The following is a 22,455-nucleotide window of genomic DNA, read 5'->3' on the forward strand; positions in this document are numbered from 1 at the left end:
AGTATTGGGGGTCTGTCAAAGCTGACAGCTAGATAGAGGGGAGGTGTGGGGGTGGGCTGGTTGAGGGTCGTGGGAAGGAAGGGGTTGCCATAAATTATAACACTCCCTTCCTACTGACAAAATGTATACAATATATTATATGGAATTTCGCTACATAAATCTTGACCTTTTCCTCCAGAGTGACAGGGGGTCATAAATCAATCAAACTGACATTTTGACATAAAGTCCATGTTAACACTACTTTCATCATCTTTCTGTTGAATTTAACCCATGGAGGTCAGGTTGACTTAATCGGCCAATCGAGGGAAAAAAATTATTCGCAGACGTGTTCCAAAAAAAGGAAAGCAAAAGTACATGAAGTTTAACCAACAATGCAGAGTAATTTTTCTGTGGGTTCACTATGTTCTATGTTATGACTATGATTGACACATGAATTTATAATTGCAGTGGAAGAGACAATAGACTTGTTTTTTTAGCCCCATCAAATTGAGAAGTGGAATTCAGAATCCAAGTTCAACACTTTGAACTCCGGTTCTATTCAGCAAAACAGATAGATAAAACAAAACTAAACAACGCTACCTTCAATATGTAAGTAACCTGTCAGTTTTAACTCAGCAGTTAGATTACCAATCGATTCTAATTAATCTGACAAAACTTCCAAAATCCTTTACCAAGCAGGTATGTGGCAATCCTGACAGTAATCCCAACCCATATTGCAACATTGAGACTTCGGTGAATTACAGTGAACTTTCCAAAGACTTTTGTGACATGATGGTTTTAAAATGGAATGTAATTATAGAAGCTTACCTGTTAATATTTGAAAAAGTGATAGTATGATCCACCGAGGGCACATTTTTTTTGACCAAATCTGACCTGACACGTCCGTATTGGGTTTCTGCTTTTACAAAGTCTTGTATGTGTAGCCTTCGATAGTTTCAATGTCTCTGCATCGCCACTTCCTGTCAAACAGAAGCAGTAGTCTTGTGGGACGGGTTGAAAAAAAACAACATGATATAACCGCAGAGCATCCAACATATACAGCCTCTCGTCTTATTCAGGCCAAAATTACTGAGCTTCAGCTCCATCATTCCTCCAACTGAAGTATGTGGAGAAGGTAGCAGGTGAAGGAACTCTGAAGTGGACTTTTTATCTTGGTTGGAAAACGCTTATTCCTGACAGAACAAAAAAACAGCAGCCGAGTAGTTCTGCTTTTTGTGGAGAAAACATTCAGACTTGAGTTTCCTGGAAACAGGAAGCCATGATTAAACATTACACAATAATACTTAGAATCACTGGAGTTTATGGTTTAAGCCTGTATCCGCGCTCTTACAATAAAAAAGAAAATCTGCCTACAGATGGGAATTATTCTGAAATGTCCACTTCATCAACACGTCATATTTACATTTACATTTACAGCATTTATCAGACGCCCTTATCCAGAGCGACTTACAATCAGTAGTTACAGGGACAGTCCCCCTGGAGCAACTTAGGGTTAAGTGTCTTGCTCAGGGACACAATGGTAGTAAACGTCATTCTTTTCATGAGTGACAAGTCCAAAGCTTTTCAAGCTATTTGCAATGGACATGTATGTTCATATATTAATATAAAAGGTTCACCATATTTTTGACAGCTTTGCGAGTTCATGTGTAGGATGCAGAAATAGAACGATGCAGACATGAATGTGTGACCATCTGGTTTGAGCCAGCAAGCGGCAGCACATTACTCATTAAAGTTCATTCATAACTGACTTTTTAAATAAAGTGTTCTTATCATGATTTCTACATTACAGGAACCTTCGGCATTTACAGACATAAACAAAGAGCAAAATAGTGTTGATCCACTCAACAGAGGTTTCCATAACTTAATCTTTAAAACGCTATGTTCATTACACACGACCACATGGCGGTTAGCAATGTGGCTTCACACTTCCAACACTGCCAGTTTGAATCCAGGCCATGACCTTTTCTGTTCGGAGTTGACATGACCGGTGTGCAGGCAGACTGGTTTGAAGTGCAAGAACAGAACCCATGTGCATGGCTGCTGGAGGTTCTTCAAACGACAGAGAGAGAGACGGCAGCGGGTTTAATAGGTTACTTTAATAGGTGTTCCAGGAATACTAGTTGCGTCAGCAGACAGTGTTGTGACATACTCAGTGAAAAGGGCTGAGGGTGATGGCAAAGGGATCCCTTTCTACGCAGGGGGTCCAGTAAGGCAAGGCTGCATTAACATCTGGGCTGCAACAATCCAGTCCATACAAGACATGGTACAGTACTATTGACATAAATTAGATCAAGAACTCATTATACAAACTCTCAAGAGGAAACAGTTAGATCTGGAGTATCCCCTTAACAAGACTGCTTCACAACCTCAATATCAGCCATGATAATACATTCTTGTATAGAGCATATATATATTTTATATATATTTCATTTCGGGGTGCATATTCACGTTTTAAGCCTTGAATTATGAATAATTCATTTAAAGGAAACAAACATATTAGCTTCATACAGAGGTTTGGCAAATGTTCTTTGTTACTGGTTTCACCAGAAAGAAAAACATTTTATTTCTTCTTAAAGAACAAAAGCAGGGTGCAATTTCTTACTATGAACAAGGAGAAGACAACGTGAGGAACAAAAGTGAAAACCTGACCATCTCGGCATGCAATCCGCCTAGTGAAGGGCGATGATGACTCTAATGTGAGCTAGTATAAACTATTCACCTGTGCAAACAGCCTTAAACTCTTCCTTATAAATCCATCACATACAGAAAGACTGGATTCCAAGTAGAAAAATACAGGTACAAAATCCATTACATTCAGGAGACAGTACAAGCACAAAAGGGTATTAATAATAATCTTTTCAGTATATTATAGGAACTTTAGGTTTATAGAGGCATCTTTAATATAGAAAAGTGAAAGGGTGGTCTCATGAAGATGGGTTTTTCTCATTTGTTTCATGCCAGAATGTAAAATCACTTTATGACTCCATTATGCATATTTATATACATGATTTATTAAAATATCAATTAAAATTGCCCTCCAGTTGTGTTAGAGGATTAAATAAGTACTTGTCATGGTATGAGTGGACATTATGGGTGTTCTGAAATGGCTTTTTAATTTATTAAATAATTAAATATGATATAATTTTGGTTTGGGTTTAAGGTGCAAATGTGTCTTTCTTAAGAGGCATTTAAAGGCGCCAATACATTGCCCAATAATCCCATTATGGGCAAGTTGAAAGAAAAAACCCACCAGAAATACAGAATTAGTTGTGCTGATATAGTACATGAGATACCTGAATATCAAGGTGCTGGCAAAATGCAGCACAACAGCTCTCTTTTTCATAAAATTTCTTTTATATATATATTTCCCTTTTCTTTGGCAAATGTTTGTAAAACCACTTGTTACATGCATAATGCATTTATACTTTATCCATTTTCTTCTATCAGTCAGTACTTTAGCCATGGATTCCTGGGAAGAGCGTACAATTAATTAGCACAAATAATTTTTGGGAAGACAGGTTTTGTTTCCAAATATAGTTGCTTTACAAAATAATAATAACAATATATGGAACTGCGCCCACAGATATTAGTCACTGGTCAACAAAAGAAAATTATTGTCTAATAATTTCTTAACAATATCTTAAATGTATTTATGTGAATTACTTTAAATAAAACTGAAAATAGATTTTTTTGGGCTTCATAAGTGAGCAGCTCAGTGTGATATTTCCACCAAAGCTGTGAGGGAGGTGGTGGTATAAGACCATGACTGAAAACGGCCTGCTACACTAATACAGTGTCAGGTATGAACACAAATGGTCAGCATCAAAAAACTGCTTCTGTGAAGACATGTGAGTGTAAATCCCTTGGCTTTGACTAAATGCCCTAATGATATAAATGGAAAAGGAGGGGCAACATTCATGAACTCATTCTGTAGCCACATACAGTTACACACAACGGACAACAGAGGCCAGACGTGGCAATGCGGCTGCTTTTAAGAATATACACTCTCCGAAGAAACTACTCCTCTAAAAGCTGTGCATTATTTCTCAGTGCTCACTAGCTTAACAGGTAAGCATAGATACATTTTAATAGAATATGAGCTTTTTGACAACAGTCCTTTATCTAGTAAACTGGGTCTCAGGAAAGACTGAGGTTAGTAACAAAAAAAAAAAATCAAAGAAAAGTACAGCTGGTAAAAAACGGCATCCTAAAGCACACAATATTTTAAGTGGAAAAAATCCCAAAAGCACTAAAGCAAAAAAAATAAAAAAGTCTTAAAAATTCACAGATAAAAGTGTTAGGAGGACAGACAGAAATCCATGATCCAATGAGCAGGTAAGTGTTTGAACGCGCTGATGGGGGCACTGCGGACATTTCCACGGAGCGTTTCCCACCCCGCCATCTGGCCTGCGGTGCCTTTCCTTCATTTCGAGTCAACTTCACAAGGTGGTGACCAGAGAAGAATAAAAGGAGAGTCCTCTCCTCGGTCACCTGGTCATTTATCGAGGGAGACGTTTCACAGGGACTCGGGGTGAATTTTTAACCACATCATGCCTGAAACCAAGGAGGCTGAAGCCCAAACGCAAGAGGAGGAAGATCAAGTTGCCTGATTTTAAGAAACACACTCTGTGTGTGTGTGTGTGTGTGTGTGTATGTGTGTGTGTGCAGTGAGCGAGTCCAACAAAGACAAGAAGGTCTATTGCTGGCTCCTTCTTCTCCCTGGCTTTCTCCCCGTAAACACTGAGGAATGGACAGGAGCCGCTACTTTAACAAGGAATGACCACATGCAGAAGAGCCAGAAAAATCATACTGCCTGCTGCAAACAGGATGTGGGGTGCTATTAATCTGCCTGATCGGAAGGAAAATAACTTCGAACACTGTCGAATTAAAAATATCACTACAAGCATCTTCTACTCCAGCTAGAAATGATTGCAGAGTTTGATACTAAGCTATTTTAGGAATCTAGTAGCATTTTTTTTTTCTTTTTGTTTTTTCTGGATCAGCTACGTAGACGCTATGCAGACCGCTCTAAGCTCAGGTACTTACATCAAATGCAATTTGCCGTTCAAGTATATCCAAACTGCCCTAGAAGAGTGGAAATGTCCGTTCGTGTGCGTTACGTGCAGAGAGCAGTACTGCAGTGATGAGGTGTCTGAAGTGTGGGAGAAGAATAGCATTTCCACCACAGTGGAACAAAACCCACTGTTGTGCTCTTTGTGGTGAGAGAAAAAAAACATGCAAAATTCTAAGCTGGCCCCATCAACAAAAAAATAAAGGGCAAAAAAAAAAAAAGCCACTTCTTCATGGTCTGCAGCCTTTTGTTGGCCGACTGAAGGCAGCTTAGAACATTGCACTCGTTCCAGAACACACCAGAAGTGATGTTAAGACCTGTTGCGTAGGCTGACACCTGCACCATGAAGGGCTGAAGCATGAAACTGTGCTCTCGTGATAAATCCAGGACGTGAGGTACAATAGAGTAGAGTTCTCAAGGCGATTGAACCAGGCTGAATGAAGGAGTGCAGGAAGCGACAAAAAAAAAAAATCCTCTCGCCTGTACAGAGAGCTCTGCTACATAGAGGAGACATCTGTGCAACAAAGCTAATAAAAAAAATGGGTTGACAGATATTTTCCAGAATGCACTTTCAGTATTGAAAACTTGACCTTAATGTGGCAGCCGTCTCTTGTGCAACAATGTCTGCTGAGCGGGTGGAGGAGCCGAGCTCAGAGGGTGTGGCCAGGCTCCTCCACAGGCTGCTGAATGTCAGCCTCCTAGGTTCAAGGTGCCCGTGAGTGCAAGCTGCTCCATCCCCAGGTCCTGGGGTCACTTCAGAGTCTCTCTTTTCCATACCCGTGGTCGCCCTCGGTCCCCCCTCCCGGCACAAAAAGGCTAAGCGGGTGAAACGCCAGCCTGTGTCGTTTAGCTCAGAGGGGGCAGTCCAGGCGGGTGGGGTCTTCATCATTGGTCAGCACAAGAGATGAGTACAGGGGTCTGGGGGGTCAGGTCTTTTGCCTGTGCATCTGTGGACAGGCTGACAGCAAGCTGGCCTCTGAAAAACACACAAACACACTCTGAAGAACACACACTCTGAGACTCTGAAGAAAAACACACAAACACACACTATACTCTCTGTATGTCATGGTATGTGTTCATTTCCAAATTTCTCAGCTTCAGGGTACAGAAAACAACCTCTCAGATCTTCCCAGTTTTATCTATTTATGCAAACAAGCCCCATAGAGTTTCAGTTACTTTTTTTTTCATGTTTCACTTTTGACCAACTCCTCCTTGAACCGTCACCTTATCGTGGTGGAGGAGTTTGAGAGCCCTAATGATCCTAGGAGCTATGTTGGCTGGGGAACCTGGTGCCCCTGGTAGGGTCTCCCATGACAAATTGGTCTTAGGTAAAGGGTGAGACAAAGAACGGTTCAGAAGACATTTCATGGAAGGAAGAACAAAGAGCCAGTGTACCCGGCCCGTAGGGTTACCGGGGTGCCACCCTGGAGCCAGGCCTGGGGTTGGGCCCCAAGTGTGCACCCACCACCCGCAGGAGGAACATGAAGGGTCCGAGCTGGAGATTTGTGGAAGAGGTTGAGCGGTACCGGCTAGGCCCCCAGGTCGAGCCAGGACATGCTGGAGAAATTATATCTCCAGTCTGGTCTGGGAACGCCTTGGGGTCCTGCCGGAAGAGCTGGTGAAGGTGGCTGGGGAGAGGGCTGTCTGGGATTCCCTACTTGGGATGCTGCCCCCGTGACCCGGACCCAGATAAGCAGAGGAAGACGAGGAGGATAAGAACGAGGACTTTTGACCAAATTGTTTCCTCTCTTTCCAACCAGTGACATGTTATGGTCAAATAATACTAGCGCAGTGACAGCAGCTCACCCTCCATGGATTATGTTATTCAGCGGTGAAATAGATAGCACAGATATCCCATAACAATTCTCTACACCTGTGAAAAAAGCTATGATTTATTTCTAATGTCCTCTCATTATCCTCACATCTGTTTCAGCGAACATGAGTTCTGTGACATTCCCATTGGTCGTGCGTACCTGTGCACATTCTCCATGGCTGCGACCTCGGCCAGGGCAGCCAGGCTGAAGAAGGCAGGGAGGCCGTCGGAGGTGTTGCTCCTGTCGGTTTCGCTGTAGCACCCCTCTACATTGCATAAAGATGCTTGGGTTAATGGCTTTTCATCCTTATCCTGGCTCAGTTCCTTGGCTTTGTCTTCTGTGAATGAGTATTGAATATGTAAATGTCTGTAAAAGTCTGCATTACATATTCACACATGTATTATGTGGTTAACAGTCAAATGCTGTGGTGATATTAGATATAGATATGACATGAATTATCTTGTGCTCTTTCCACTGATAAAATCACCTTTAATCCACTTTTCAGTGTAGCGTTAATTACAGCTTATTATAAGTATGTAAAGTTAGATCATGTTTTTACATTTTTTGGTTTCTGTCCTTATTTTGAATTTTTGATGGTCTGTAGTGACACATTATATAGTACACTAACATTAACACTTGAAAAGATGCTGGGAGGGTTTGGACAGTGAATCTCCAGTGAATCTGCTGTGATAAAGACAGGGGACGGTTATTTTGAAGAAACTTTCCATGCAGTAAATTACACTCCATCAATTAGTTGCTTACTTCTGTTTCTAATATTTAATAGATTTTAGAAAAATATGCATTTTGTTCATTCAGCCCACATCGATGTGTGTTTGGGTGAATCGTGTGACACAGTGTGGATGCCGGTGAGGACTGGCAGCCCAACTCACCCTCTGCGGGGGACACCCGGCCGTCAGCCGTGCGCACCAAATGTGTGATTTTACTCTTCCTGGCCTTCCTCTTCTGACTGCCCACCAGCATCTCAGCAGCCCCCTGGGCTTCTGGAGAGAGACCCCCACAGGGGCCGCTTGGCTTGTCTTTCTGCACTGGCTCCGGCGCGGCACCGGTGTCACCCGCCACTATGGCTACAGACAGGCGTAAGAAGACCATTGCACATCAACAAATGGCCCCAAATTGGGTGGCACACAGGAAATGAAACCATTAAAATGTGTTTTTATGGTGCCAAACAATTACAGCATCTACAACCTACGATCACACTTACACACACACAATGTGTGTACCCAACAATTCCTACCACCACACAATTTCACTACAGATTCGTCTGGCCTGTGCCCCACATATGCAAAGGACTGCCTCATTAAACTAGATACATAATTGTACATATAAAAAAGAACCGATGGTAACACAAAATTGCAAATGGCAGATCTGGTTCACCTTTTTCCAACGTACTGGGCTTCTCCTTTTTGTGCTTGTACTTGTTAACAATCTTGTGGAATAAAGTCTTTTTCTGTGATGAGGATGAACCTAATATCGCAAAAACACAAAAGGAATACAAAAAAAAAAACGAACATGGCATGCCGTGTTAGATGGAGGCTAAATGACATTTTAGTGAGTCGAGAGATCGGTGAAGTACATGGGCCGAAAGTAACACAAAATGAGTGTGAAGGCTGCTATCTTCCACAATGCCGGCTGCTCACCCTTGCCATGTTTGGGCTGTTCAATGGGACTGGCAGCAGCGCCTGGTTTCTTCTTCTTGGAGATGGCGGTGCTCTTTTTGTCAAACGTGAGAGGGCTGTACTGCGGCAAGCTGTTGAACTTCTTCTCAAACTCCTCCTCCAGTTTCCCTAGACTGAGGAAACAGATAGTTGGTTGAGTTGCTTCTGATGTTGCCCACAGGGTCTGATTCTACATTCTACAACACTTACAGCATGGTACAGAATTTCCACTCATTTATTATTAAAAGGTTTGCATGATCTGTGAACATTCAGACCCTTTTCAAGGTTTTACTTTGCCTCTGCATTGTAGTGAGCTGGATGCGAATAGAATCAGCTGTCACGTCATGACATGACTAGGGCTGTTGAAATTAATCTCATAATCGATGCATTGTGCTTCGATACAGTGCAGAACATAATCGATTATATCATAATAATGTTGCTTTGTGACTTTCTGGCACCAGTATAAAAAGTAGTGCCGGTAGTGACTGTGGCGCACAGCACAGAGTTTCATGCTGCATGGCGCGGCACCCTGTGGCTGTGACATATTTTCGTGCGAGAAATAGGATCCAAGCACACAAGTGTTCTTTTTACCACTTCGAAACACACACAAAAGCAGGAATGGAGGAAAATCTGATCTTTCTCTGAGTGTCCAGAGATCTACAACACAACATTATCATCTTAAGATTAGAAAAACATGCATGTTTTTTTCACGTAGAGTCCCGCTGACCCCTACTATTTACAATGAGCAGAAAAACGGTCTGTATTCAGTCCGCGCCCACCTGATGCCACGGACATCTGAACCAGGTGTTTTTCTGCCGTTTGTGGCATCAGGGGAGAGCAGACTGAACACAGACCATTTTTCTGCTTATTGTAGAACATCATAGCGGCCACACAGTGTAGAGTTCTCAAGCAGTACACAGTCTAAATAGTCCCATCAGGGTCAAATGAAATGGGATGTTTAGTTTAATTCAGTTGAATTAAAAAAATAGAATTCTGTAAAGAATACTTTTCTGTACTAAGATGTCACAATAATGACAGGGTTGGATTTTTTTAGACTCAATATTGCTGTTCATTGTTTATATTTATATGTTTTGACATGCAACTGTTTACCAAAATGTTAATTGACAGGTATTATAATAAATGGTTGTTCTATAAATCTATAGTTACATCACATTGCTTACAATTACAAATGTTATTTAATTTAACCTTGACAATAGAGGCCATGAATGGGATCTTTGTGTTTGTGATAAAACACTGAAACACTTACATTTACATATTTACTCTTGATTTGTATTACAGTACAAAAATAATGTCAGTTAAATTCTTTACCTTCTGTCACTGCAGTGAAATTAGACATTTTGAAAAGTTGCTAGTGGTTACAGGCAACTATCTTGGAAGAGAACAATACAAACATTTTTCTGCTCATTGTTGCAAATCCAAGTGTCCACACAGGTATACGAGACCTTAACTCTTCATCATGTTGCCATTTAGAAAATGTATGGCATGCATCGTGATGCTGAAAGTCGTAATCGATTCGAATCGTTGAGACCAGTGAAGGTTCTACATCTCTAGTGCAGACCAGGAACATCCCACAAGATGCTGCAGTTTTGGAGAAGCTATTATCAAAGTCAAATCCTTTCACCTGGCCATCAGCTTCAAGAACAAATTGTTCATTTGCTGCCTAATATATCGCAACCTTTGCCAGACCTCACTGTAACAAAATAATCGATGTTTGTCACTTCACCTGTCATAATGTTACGTCTGACCAGCGTATAATAGTATATAATGGGGGGTGGAATGTTGTTCTCTTAGTGAAAGGTCCATGAAATATATTTTGGCCACCAATATACCAGGACAGCACAACTAAGTAAAGTCTATATCTAGGAAACACTGAGGTATCAGCATTTATTTAAAAACTCCTCACCAAGGAAGTCCCTCTTCTTTTGATTTGGATTTTTTTAGCTTCTTGGGATTGCTGACACCAGTTTGCGAAAGAGTCCAGTTCTCGTCAGCCCACGTTCCCTCCTGGTCAGACATGCCTCCTCGAACAGAACCTCTTTTTCCTGTAAAAATACAGATTTAGACCACAATCAAACACAGAGGAACTTGGATGACACATAAAGCATGTAAGCAGAAGTGCTGTAGCTGTACATCTACAGGTGGGCTTCCTGTTGGAAATACCTCGATCTACATTGGCCCTCAGGGACGTCAGCATTCCCTCAGACACCAGAGTCTTGTACAGGGCACCCTTGCAGCTCCTCTCAGACTTCCTAGAGCCACAGCTTTCCGGTTTGAACTCGGGGTCTCTCTCCTCGGCTTTGATGACCTCTGGGGAGCTGTGAGGGCCCACATACTCCTTGACCAGTAAGGCGTCCTCATTTGCACAGGGCTCTTCAGCTTCTTGCTTGGGGCTGGCAGGTGGCCCCTCACCCATTGGAATCTCCTGTGGCTTAATGTCTTCCTGTAGCTCCTCGTCCTCAGGTGACTCCTCTTTACTTTTGGGAGGTTTCTTCATTTTGAGCTTTGTCTTCTTTTTTGGTGACTGGGGCTGGTCCACATGGGTGGGCTCATTAGCGGCAGTGGGGCGGGGTTTCTTACTGGGCTGCTCCTCAGAGCCCCAAGCCCCCTTGGCCACGGCTTCGATGGTGTAGATGACGCTGTCCAGGTCAGATTCTGATGACTGCCGTTTCTTGCAGGGCTTTTTTGGAGAGCCGGGGCTCTTGTCAGTTTTGCAGGGCTCTCTGCCCTCCTTCTTCTTCTTCTTCACATTCTTCAGCTGGCTGAGCTCTGGTGGGGTGCTTTCAGTAGGGGTGGAAGCTGTGGAGACAGAAGAGGAGGACGAGGAGGGCGGTGTGCTGGGAGGAAGATCGGGGGTGTCCTTCTGTTCCTTGGAGTCTGTGTCTGTTGCATTGTTCTCTGAGCAAACATGAGCAAGGTCACCCACAGGCTGGGAAGACAAGGCCTCTCTCTTTTCTGCCTCCGAGGCCAAACACATCTACACCCAACACACAAACACACACTGTTTTTAAAAAGGGAAACAGAATTCATCTTTCATTGTTTTTAGTTTTGTATGTTTTTTCATTTTTGTCATTTTTTTAGATATCCAATTTTAAACACCCTTTATTGTGTGGTTTAACTTTAACTTATTACCTCTACCAAGGTAAGTACTTCCTTACTTTCTATAAAACTTGGGATGCAAGATGCATACATGTAGTTGGCGAAACATCATACTACTTGTACTTTGCAAGCAGTTGTCTTGCAGCATAGTTACCTATTAAATCCAGATATATGTCTAAAAGCTAGTTAGGGCACTGGGACTAGATGACCAGGTAAAGTTGACTAATTTAGTTACTAATAGCAAAAATTAATTTAGCTGCATTTCTGTATGAAAAGCGCTGAAATAGTGTTATTATTATAATTTTTATTGATTTTGTTGTTTGTACTAAGAACTGTTTAAAAAAATAACTGTATGCCAAGATTCATGCAACACGTTGTTTATTTCACCTCACATATTGTTGTCTTGCATTTTGTAATATATTGAACGAGTTAAAAAATGAAACATGGACGACACATTCTCACAAGAAGTCACACTTAGTCACAACAATGAACTCTACATGACAGAGTCATTAGCTCAGAATGGTAATTCCAAAAGTGCTCCAAAATGGCAACTCCTCTTTGTGACCGTGGCCAGTAGAGGGCAGCATTAGAAATAAACCACACAGCTGAGGCATATGGCGTACAAAGTACCCAAAATGCAAATACTGAACAGACTGTGGACATGCATGTCATACCTCAGCAAGCTGGAAGAGGGCTGATTGGCCACAAGGTTTTCCCTCTTGAACTGAAGGCTGGGAGGTACTGGAAGAAATCTGATTTTCGGAAACATATCAGTAAACATGTCCTTAGACGTAGCCTGTATGTGTCCATAACAGTGTTTAAGACTAGACAAAAAACTCTAGGGAACTTTGCCTAAACTGAAAGGCCCTTATGACACATGACCTGTCAGATCATTTTGCCTAGTCTCATCTGAACAAGGAAGAACAAGAAATTTAATTAGGAGGAGGTACCTCTGCCAGCTGAAACAAAGGGGAACTCTTTGCAGTGATGTGTGGGATGGGAGGCTGTAAAACAGGAGAGGACGATGAAGCACTGCACTATATTTTTGCGCCACATCATCAGTCAAATGTCGAAACATAAATAGATCTTTGCGCTTTAGAGGCTGCATAGTGTCCAAAAGTGTTAATCTCAGCTCACAATCATTTAATGGCATATTGCAGAAATGGACAGGGCGTGTTACATTTGCAGTAAATTAGAATGCTGCTTACCGCTACATGGCTGACCATTGAGGTCCTGTCTTCAGTGGCCTCAATTTCTGCAGTAGGTTGAGGTGTGCAGGAGGAAATCTAAAAAAACAAATACAAACCAGAATATTTGAGAGTGTAAAATAAGTAATCTAAAACACATCACTAACTGAATGGGAAAAAAATAAAACTGCTCCAGTGCACTGTTGTGAAGCATTCGAAACACAATTCTACATTTGAAAGCAGTAGTAGCACCAATAGCAACCCATCCTTTGACATCCATTCAGATATGGGTAGTCAAACCTCTGCAAGATGGAAGAGGGCAGACTTTCCAGGGGTCTTAGCAACGTTTGTGAGTCCAGTGGGAGGGGAGCTTGGCGAAATCTGCAAGGAGAGAAAAATATGGAGTCTCAGAACCTGACAAACTGGCTGCCAGTTTCTGCTGTATAGACAAACCTTTAATATAAAGACAAACCCTTTATATTAAAGTGAAAACTAGAAGATGAAATTAAGACAATAGGAACCACAGCATATGTCTGGGGTCGATGTATATTCAACTGGTAATATGGATTAGAAGCATAAAAACATGAAGATTAAATTTCCACTAACTGGTTAAGGTATATCAATGTTACACTTCTCGCAATAAGTTAGAGATATTGTTGTTTACATGAGTGCTTTTCCTATTTGCTCTGATATGTAATGAAATAAGTGAAAGTTTCCTTTGATATTACTAATAATGTATGAGAAGAAACACCATTTTCATTAGTTTAATATTTATTAACCCCAAAAATAGAGACAATAACAGGGATAACCCCAAATAACAAAAATTAACAATGTCATTATTATAGCAGGTGTTTCCACCATTTGCCACAATGACAGCTTGACAGCGATGTCTCATGCTCCTGACTAGCCTCATGACGTTGTTCTGAGGCAATGCGCTTCACTCTTCCACAAGTGCTACACGCAGTTCTGCCAGGTCATGTGGGGGTGGGGTACAATCATTCAGTCTCTTCTTCAACTGGTCCCAGACGTGCTCTATGGGGTCCAGGTCAGGGGACATTGATTGCCATACCATCTGAGGCAATCAAACTTCCTGAAGTCGAGCTGTGACAATTCTGCCATGATGTGTTGGAGGATTATCATCCATGAACAGAAAGTTGGTGGTGTGCTGGCAGAATTGGAGGATGATGACGGGTTCTATGATGACTTTATTAGTGAACCGGACAGTAGACCACTGCTGCATGGCACAAGACCTTGGTGTCAGTAGGGTCACCTGTAACGGTCCTCTGGCATTGAAGTCAAAGGGGTGGAGTCAGTTGCGAATGGTTTGTCTGGAAACCCTAGTACCCTCGCATCTCGTAAACATTCCTGCAGCTGTGTGGCAGTTGTCTGAGTGCAGAGGTTCCTTAGGTTCTGGTCATCATATTACTGACAATACCAGCTTTTTATACCCACAGAATGTGCCACATGGAGGAAGGTTGTCTCTTGGTATTGGCCCCAATATAAGGCACACCTGTACACAGTGAGACCGCTACATGAAAAACACAAAATGACGTGTGTCTGTTACCCCAATATGATTGCCTCCCTATCCCAAAGATTTTTCTGAAGTGAAACTAACACCGTATGTATGACATCCACTAAGTCTCTCACAATATCCCTAACTTATTGTGAGTGGTGTATACAGGGAAGCACCACAAGGTACAGATAATGTCTCAGGTTTGCACGGTAATTAACTACACAAAGACTAGAACAATCTATTTTTTCAAATTTATTGTAATACATCAATAGACTTTGACTATCAATGACATTAGTGTAAACTGACAGGCCGGATGCATGTTTATATTACATTTAGATTACATTTTATTTTGTTTATATTTAACATTTAACAATCTCCCTGAAGACACTAAGGGTGTCAGGGACACAATAGTAGTGAGTGGGGTTTGAACCTGTGCCTTTGTGGTCAGGCAAGTGTAAAACCCACTAAGCTATTACCCCCATTCTTAAAAATATGTGTAAACACGTAGTATATATACTTACATACGGACATGCTGTATAATGTTCATAGAAAATAACAGAAAAATAACTCCAAGTGATTAGGTGATACGGTAATAATTTAAATGTATGCTTCTGAACCAACCAATTGCACGAGAGAATTACTGGCAGTGCATGTGAAGCTTCCTAACCCGCTAGGCCACCACTGGTCATTTTCTGCGATGCTACGCTAGGGGACAGTTTTCATGGGGTGTGTACAATGAGCAGAAAATGGTCTGTGTTAGTCCACATTCCTCTGATGCCACAAACAGCAGAAAAAAGAATCTGCGTGTGAGTTGTGTTGTAGATCTCTGGACAATGAGAGAAAGGTCAGCTTCTCCTCCGTTCCGGCTTCGTGTGTGTGTTTCGAAGTGGTATAAAGAAAACGTCATGGCACACAGCGGACTGATCTGAGCACAGTGCCGGCACCCAGCTAAAACTCCGACCCGGAGCAGCACTGTACTCAGATCAGTCTGCCACAGTCACTACTGGCACTACATTTTTAACGAGAATTTTTATACCGCCGCCAGTCAACAAGCAACGTCATTATGATATAATCGGTTATGTTCTGGACTGTATCAATATCGCCCCAGGTCGCGATGCATCGATTATATGATTAATTCAAAAGCCCTAGTACACAAAAGGCAGCCAAAAAATGAAGTGCTCCCAGTGACAGGGGCCACCATTTACAGTAATTGCTTAAACCCTCAAGCTCATCTTATTTTTATTCACTGAGGCAACTGGCCACTGTGAACAAGAAAGCTTCACTAATAGGTGAAACCGTGATAATTTGACACCCACATACAGACACAAACAGACAACATGCAAAAGGGACATCTTGCAGAGACCAGACATGATGTGTACACGCTAGGGGACATTTTTCACAGGTTGTGTTCACTAATGTCACATGACTTACAGAAACAAAGATATAAACAGGAAAAGACTATGATCTTTATCTAGGAGAGGAAGAACTAACTACCCACCTTTTTGTTAGTGTGTCATTATTTCTGACGTTTAAAATGGGGAGGAGGAGGCCTGTAGGCACGATGGACAGCTCTCACACACCCTACTTCCTCATTCTGGATGATTTAAACACCCTGCTATCAATTCGCCACACGGTCAGGTGTAGCACAGCATCCATCTCCTCTCTTTCTCCTCCATTCTCTACACTCTGAACACACCTAGTACACAAAGGTGTCAGTGGACCTAGGGCCACAGCCACTAGATAATTAGATAATTTGAGGATCTTGGCCAATGAATGTACAGATATCTAAATAAATCTCATAAAAAAATATTTGAATTTTAATCTTTTATGCAAGCCTAAAATGATCTAAATCTATTTTTCTTAGAAGTAAAAGTTAGCCGAAAACACAAATGATTACATACACATATCTTATACTGCCCCTTATACATATAGTTACTTATACACATCACTTCACTTTCACTTCATAGTATACACACTCAGAAAAGGCCAAAGGCACAGGCACCCTATAAACTATTTTGCCCATGAGAGCCTGGCTGTTTTATGTTGGAGATGGAACTGTCACAACCTATTTGTGTGAGTCCCAATCATGCGCTCATTAAAAACAGCCATTTGGGATGGATGCAGGATGAAGTAGATTTCTCTCAATCCGTCATGGGCCCAGGCACACAGGAAGGACAGATTGCTCCATCTCAGAGCGCATCAGGGCATTCACCCTCCTCTGTAATGGCCGAGCTTGGCATATTCACATTTGTTTTTATTTACTACCATTTCTTCTGCTGTGGCCCTATGCTGCAAAAATGTGGCATATGAACACCGCAATCTGCAAACAGGAGGCCGAATTTAAACGAATATTGTAGAATGTGGAACATTCGTTCATATGAAGCCCTCATCATACTGCCCTATTTATTGCCTGCTGTTTTCAGGTTCATATTTATAGAAACAACATACACACAAAGCCGTGTGGTGTTACTGAATGCTGTATGCTGTATACTGTAAGTGCTGGTCCATTCAAAATTTAGCCATACCATTTTAACAATAGACAAAATAAACATCTGGAAATATCTGAGCACATTAAACACTGTTGACAAAAGTGTTTATACAAGTTTTACATTTTTGATGGCCAGTGTAGGTGTTTATATACTGAGAATATAGAGCAACAACCCATAGTACATTTACATTTATGCCATTTATCAGACGCCCTTATCCAGAGCGACTTACAATCAGTAGTTACAGGGACAGTCCCCCTGGAGACACTTAGGATTAAGTGTCTTGCTCAGGGACACAATGGTAGTAGGTGGGATTTGAACCTGGGTCTTCTGGTTCAGGCGAGTGTGTTACCCACTAGGCTACTACCACCCTAGTCACGTCATAGCCAATCATGCAGCAATTAACAATCACTTTTTTTTTAAATGGTTCTGGGATGTCTGATTTGATGTTGCAGAGTTGATGGCAAACCTTTGTGTAATATATTATATTTATATATATTATATTTATAAAATATGATCTATTACTGTACTATTCCATTATTCCAGTATTTGCACAATGTTTTACTTTGCACCTTCATTGCACTAGTTTACTCTTGCACTGCCTGTGTCCCGTTTGCACTTTATGTTGCCGGTTTGTCTGTTGTACACGTGCACTTTATGTCAGTATGCAATGTTGTTTAAAAGTTACATGTTTTGTTTCACTATGTACTATCTAACATGTATGTAGCTGAAATGACAATAAAGCTCAACTTGAACCATTATACCTTTTTATTTAACGGTCCAGGTCTACCTATTCACAGGTCACACCATATTCACATTTCTATCAGAAAAGTAAAACATGGCGTAAACCAGAGAAGAGTGAAAAGCGTGAGAGATGTGTGCATTATACCTCTCTGGAGGTCAGGGCGTGCTCCCCGGCCAACAGCAGCATACTGAGCCCCCCCATTTTGTTTGGGTCTGCAGAGGCAAACAAAAAACGAGTGAGCGGATACATTCACACCAGACCGCCACACACTTCCTGAAGTGTGGTCACTGTCAGACTCACCCGCCATGGCAAAGTTGAGCTGTGGCTTGCTGTCATTCTTGGCCATTTTTTTGGCAACGTCCTTTGGGGAGTTGGAAGGGAAAGACCAGCCTTTTTTGCGGGCACTGCTGACAGCAGGACTCTTCACAGGCTTGTTGGTGGTGGGACACCACTTGTACCCTGGATTGGCCTTCATGAAGGCATCCTTGTACTAGAACACATAGAACAGGTTCACACATGGTTGTGTTCTTTAAGAACACATTATTGCTGTATGAGCTATTTATAGGGAATATCTGAACTGGGAACATCTCTATTAATGCAAGTATTGATAATAAAAATCATGCACTATAAATTAAAACAACGCCAGATACAAAGGACTGGAATAGTTTTGTCTTAAACAGTGGCTAGTACATCTACAGCGTTTTTTTCCAATTGTACAAACTTTATCTTTATCTAATACTTATGACAACATATTATTGTTACAACATATTATGACAGATCATAATTATGGCCAAAGGTTGTGTACAGTTTATGACCTAGTCATGTCTGAATACAGGCAGAACTATAGTATAGTTACACTTTGTATGTGTTTGGTGTGTTGGTTTTATCCTGGTTTATTTTTGTATATAGACTGTGTTATTTTAACTGGTCTGTGCCTCAGATTGTAATAAGTAAAGTTCTTTTTAACAGTTTAAATACATTTACAGCACAGAAAAAAAAACGATTAAAAAGCTGCCTGCATATAATATGTTGCATCACACAAATGTTACATAAAGTCCTAAATCCATTTAATTTAACCTATTTAATGATAAAGTCACAGCTTCCTGTCTGATGCAGATGCAGAGGCTTCAGCTGCGGTAACTGGTTTCCTGTTTAGCCCCTGAATGAACTACATCATCAGCTAAAAACGATGCTAATCTCTGAAACAACTACAAATAACCACACAAAAATTACACCTTCACCACGGCTTCTCAAAATAAAGATGATTTTTTCCCTCACTCCATGTGCAATGTTTTGTGCTCAGATCATCACATCCTGCCTTAACTGCGACAGGAAATGAATTAACTACATCTGATATATTTGGAGATCTTGCATCCTTCGGCCCGCCCACCTCTTTTGCCATGTCCGTGTACTTCTGCTTTTCTTTGGGCTCCAGCACAGCCCACCAGTCAGCTAGGATTTTAGTGGCTCCCCGGTTGTCCAGACGCGGGTGCTCCTGCCTGACCAGGGAGCGGTGCCGCTTGCAGAACAGCAGAAAGGCGTTCATCGGTCTCCGGGCCCGCTGCTCCGAGGAGTCTTCCTCGCCCTCTTCCTCCATGGTCCCGCATTCCACCTCTTGGGACCTGTTCTCCCCACACACCAACGGGTCCTGGGCCAAAAACAGACGAGATCAGACAACAATGCTCTACCATATGGTTCAGTGCTGAGGTTCCTCAAGGCTCATGAGCCAGAATGCTTTCATTCCAAACCTCTCTCAACCAGGCTACACTGTGTTCTACATCATCAGAACAGAAGGTTGGAATAATGAAAATTCTGCCTCCAGGAACAAGGTAATTTTACAAGCTGCCTTGTTAGTAGGGCTTTCAAAATGAATGTGCTCCTATTTAAACATCTTCAGTACCATGTGGGACACAGACTGCAGTGTTTTTTGACTGAATCATTGCAAAATGTGATTAATGTCTTCATTTCTTTGAACTGACTGACAGTCCTGCTTTTTAGTATGAAGTGTTATGCTAAGGATAAAGAACATGCCCAACATCAACCTCTAGAGAAAAGTCTCCTGCTGTCACACCTTTTCCAGTTCCTCTTCATCCTCCTCTTCCTCTTCTTCGGAGAAATCCAGGGCCTTTTTGGACAGCAGAGGGTGCCACTGCAGGCACTTGCGCTTGGGCCGCTTGCCACTCACCTCCTCGTCCATGGGTGGCTCCTTCCCCCGGCCACCACCCTTCATGCTGCTCGCCCTGCATAGCAAAAAAAGGTCAAAGGTCAAGGGAAGACATGTATTGAAACCACTGTGTTCACCAAGTCCACCAAGTGACACATCCTTCAGACTACTCAGACTAACATCAATGGAAGAATCACTTAAAAATATAAATATATGAATTTATACTTTTGGAGACTAATTAAGTATTAAACTAAAATATATTGTCGATCAGAAAGGTTCAAATCCCAATACGCCCAAGACTCATTTCATTGTGTCACTGTGTGCTGTGCTGTAGTGTTTCACAATGACAATCACTTCACTTTCAAATGAAACAATTCATGATCTTTATTGGGTCATGACACAATCAGGTTTCTTACACATTTTTAGTAAAGTATTTCCATGACAATTAATGGACTAATTCAAATGTTAATGACCATATGTTCTCTGAAGTTGTAAACGAACATAAACGTTTCACAAAGTCTTAAAGGAACTATCAGCGTCCTTATACATTCATGTGCCAATTAGATTTCAATTACTTTTATATGCTTATTTCGTATTCCAAAACTTTTCACGGCCTGGAAAATTCCCTTTCCAAATTCCATGACTTTAATGACCGTAGAAACCCTGCATAATGAGTCGGCTGTGTTACTTGCATAGAAACTGTATTTTGGAAATCCTGATCGCGTTGGGTTGTGGTAGCTCTTGATAACCAAGATATTTTTGGGAGAAAATAATAAATGTATTAAAGACACGACACTCTTCATTTCTTGTATAGTGCGTGTCTACCACACACACATTCACACACACTTGTTTGCGTTCATTGAATAGCTGACACACTGGCCAGAATTAAACATACAAACCGAAGTGTATATATACCAATGTTAAACACTTTAAGAGGTCACCTAAGCTCACTTACAATCAGTGGTCTAATGACAGCAGGCCTACTCATGGTCTGCAATATTCAAGCCTGCAGACTAACCAGATAAAGCAGACTAACTGTACAAGAGGCAGCGTGGCACGTGAAAATGAAGTAGTGCCGGCAGCACATGGCAGCTCCTTACTGTGCAGAAAAAACTGATCCAAGGACATCATTAAAGAGCACTACCCATCTCGGTACGCTATGAGGAGCATATGAGGAGTGATACAGTACATGAGCTAATTCGCACAGATTCTGTTTAAGGGCTTTTATTTACTTGCTTGATGTCAGGAGGGCTCGGCTACATGGCTGTAATGGTGGAATGGACGCAGGTTTGCCTCTACGACTGCTCAGTTGAACATATGACCTTCACAATCCCCCTCAATCTTCTGTCTCATGAGGCCACATGTCAGACGTGCCCCTGCAGCATGGCACAATGCAATGCAGCTCGAATTGGCACCACGGTTGATGCGATTAAAAAAAATACATGACCAAGCCTATTCTCCTAAAATGCCAAACTGGCCAAGGTCACTGTAAGTACACATATTCAGACTGGAAAAACAAACCAAATCTGTCCCTTCCTTGAGAATACAGGCTCATTTACACCTCGCTCATGACCAGTGGTCACTCCAGGAGAACCAAACATTCATTTGTGACTATTTGCTGCCCTCTTGCTGCTAAATCAATCACCAGCATCCAATCCATGAAGAAATGAAAATGAAACCGCTGAGCCCAGTATCAGTTTCTTCAAAGAGCTGAATATACCTTGATTTTCTGTATTAATGTTTCTTAAATGGGTTCAGCAGCATACGGGACTTCATTGCCAGGCTGGGAAACAGTTTCTTCCGACAAGTCATCAAACTTCTCAATCAGAACTGAGCTCCATTCACAGACACACACATTCCTTGTACACTCACATGGCAATATTTCAGAAATCACTGGTGTACTGATGTTTCCTATTTTCCTTCTTTCGTGCACAACATCAATAACTCATTACCACACTACCTCCTTATCATTGTATTTCAGCATATTTAGTTCAGTACTGCTATGCCTCTGTTAAAATGCCTGACTGTACAGGTTACAGGTCACATTAAAAGTGGGAAAACTTGTGTTTCTTTACATAACAAAACCCTGACATTTAACATTTTCTATGCAATTTTTTTAAAAACCATAAAAAGTCAAATGTACCAACATATTTACATTTACATTATCCACAGCGACTTACAATCAGTAGTTACAGGGGACAGTCCCCCTGGAGCAACTTAGGGTTAAGTGTCTTGCTCAGGGACACAATGGTAGGAAGCGGGATTTGAACCTGGGTCTTCTGGGCTACTACCACCCTAGAATCTGTACCGAGCCCAGGTCAAATTAAGTAAAATAGAGCCTATCAGGTTCAGGCCTAGATTCTCAGATACTAAGCAAAGACACTATAGACCAGTCCTCTGCCTTTAACCATCACCCTTGGGGAGCAGTGGGCAGTCATGACAGGCGCCCGGGGAGCAGTGTTTGGGGACGGTGCTTTTGCTCAGTGGCACCTTAGTAGCACCTTGGCCATTTGGGATTCGCACCACCAACCTTCCAATTACGGATTACACTGCCCCAACACAGTGTAGTTGTAAACATAAAAAAAACATTTCTCGGGCAGGAAATATGTACTTCGTTTTTCATTCATATGTCAGATTTCAATGATTTTGACATAACTTTATATGTTTATTTTGTATTCCAAA

The 22,455-nt window shown here is 41.7% G+C and overlaps 1 protein-coding gene across 8 annotated transcripts in view; it reads right to left on the reverse strand.

Moving 5' to 3' along the window:
• Nucleotides 1-22,455, reverse strand: part of bbx (BBX high mobility group box domain containing) — a 46,984-nt gene that overhangs the window by 5,718 nt on the left and 18,811 nt on the right. For 6 of the 8 annotated variants that reach the window (XM_028982488.1, XM_028982487.1, XM_028982482.1 and 3 more), the window contains 16 exons: nucleotides 19,681-19,849; nucleotides 19,000-19,257; nucleotides 17,910-18,099; nucleotides 17,754-17,821; nucleotides 13,166-13,246; nucleotides 12,887-12,964; nucleotides 12,629-12,682; nucleotides 12,353-12,430; nucleotides 10,743-11,556; nucleotides 10,486-10,624; nucleotides 8,544-8,695; nucleotides 8,281-8,370; nucleotides 7,776-7,970; nucleotides 7,045-7,222; nucleotides 5,047-6,047; nucleotides 808-959 (listed from right to left, as the gene is read on the reverse strand). In XM_028982488.1, coding sequence (XP_028838321.1) covers nucleotides 5,957-6,047; nucleotides 7,045-7,222; nucleotides 7,776-7,970; nucleotides 8,281-8,370; nucleotides 8,544-8,695; nucleotides 10,486-10,624; nucleotides 10,743-11,556; nucleotides 12,353-12,430; nucleotides 12,629-12,682; nucleotides 12,887-12,964; nucleotides 13,166-13,246; nucleotides 17,754-17,821; nucleotides 17,910-18,099; nucleotides 19,000-19,257; nucleotides 19,681-19,839 — 2,625 coding nt within the window. In that variant the 5' untranslated portion in view covers nucleotides 19,840-19,849 and the 3' untranslated portion in view covers nucleotides 808-959; nucleotides 5,047-5,956. Of the gene's footprint in view, nucleotides 1-807; nucleotides 960-2,076; nucleotides 6,048-7,044; nucleotides 7,223-7,775; nucleotides 7,971-8,280; nucleotides 8,371-8,543; nucleotides 8,696-10,485; nucleotides 10,625-10,742; nucleotides 11,557-12,352; nucleotides 12,431-12,628; nucleotides 12,683-12,886; nucleotides 12,965-13,165; nucleotides 13,247-17,753; nucleotides 17,822-17,909; nucleotides 18,100-18,999; nucleotides 19,258-19,680; nucleotides 19,850-22,455 lie in introns of those variants that run through there. The other 2 variants (XM_028982490.1, XM_028982489.1) reach the window with 2 other exon arrangements.

This window comes from Denticeps clupeoides, chromosome 6 (genome assembly GCF_900700375.1).
Source record: "Denticeps clupeoides chromosome 6, fDenClu1.1, whole genome shotgun sequence".
Taxonomy (NCBI): Eukaryota; Metazoa; Chordata; class Actinopteri; order Clupeiformes; family Denticipitidae; genus Denticeps; species Denticeps clupeoides.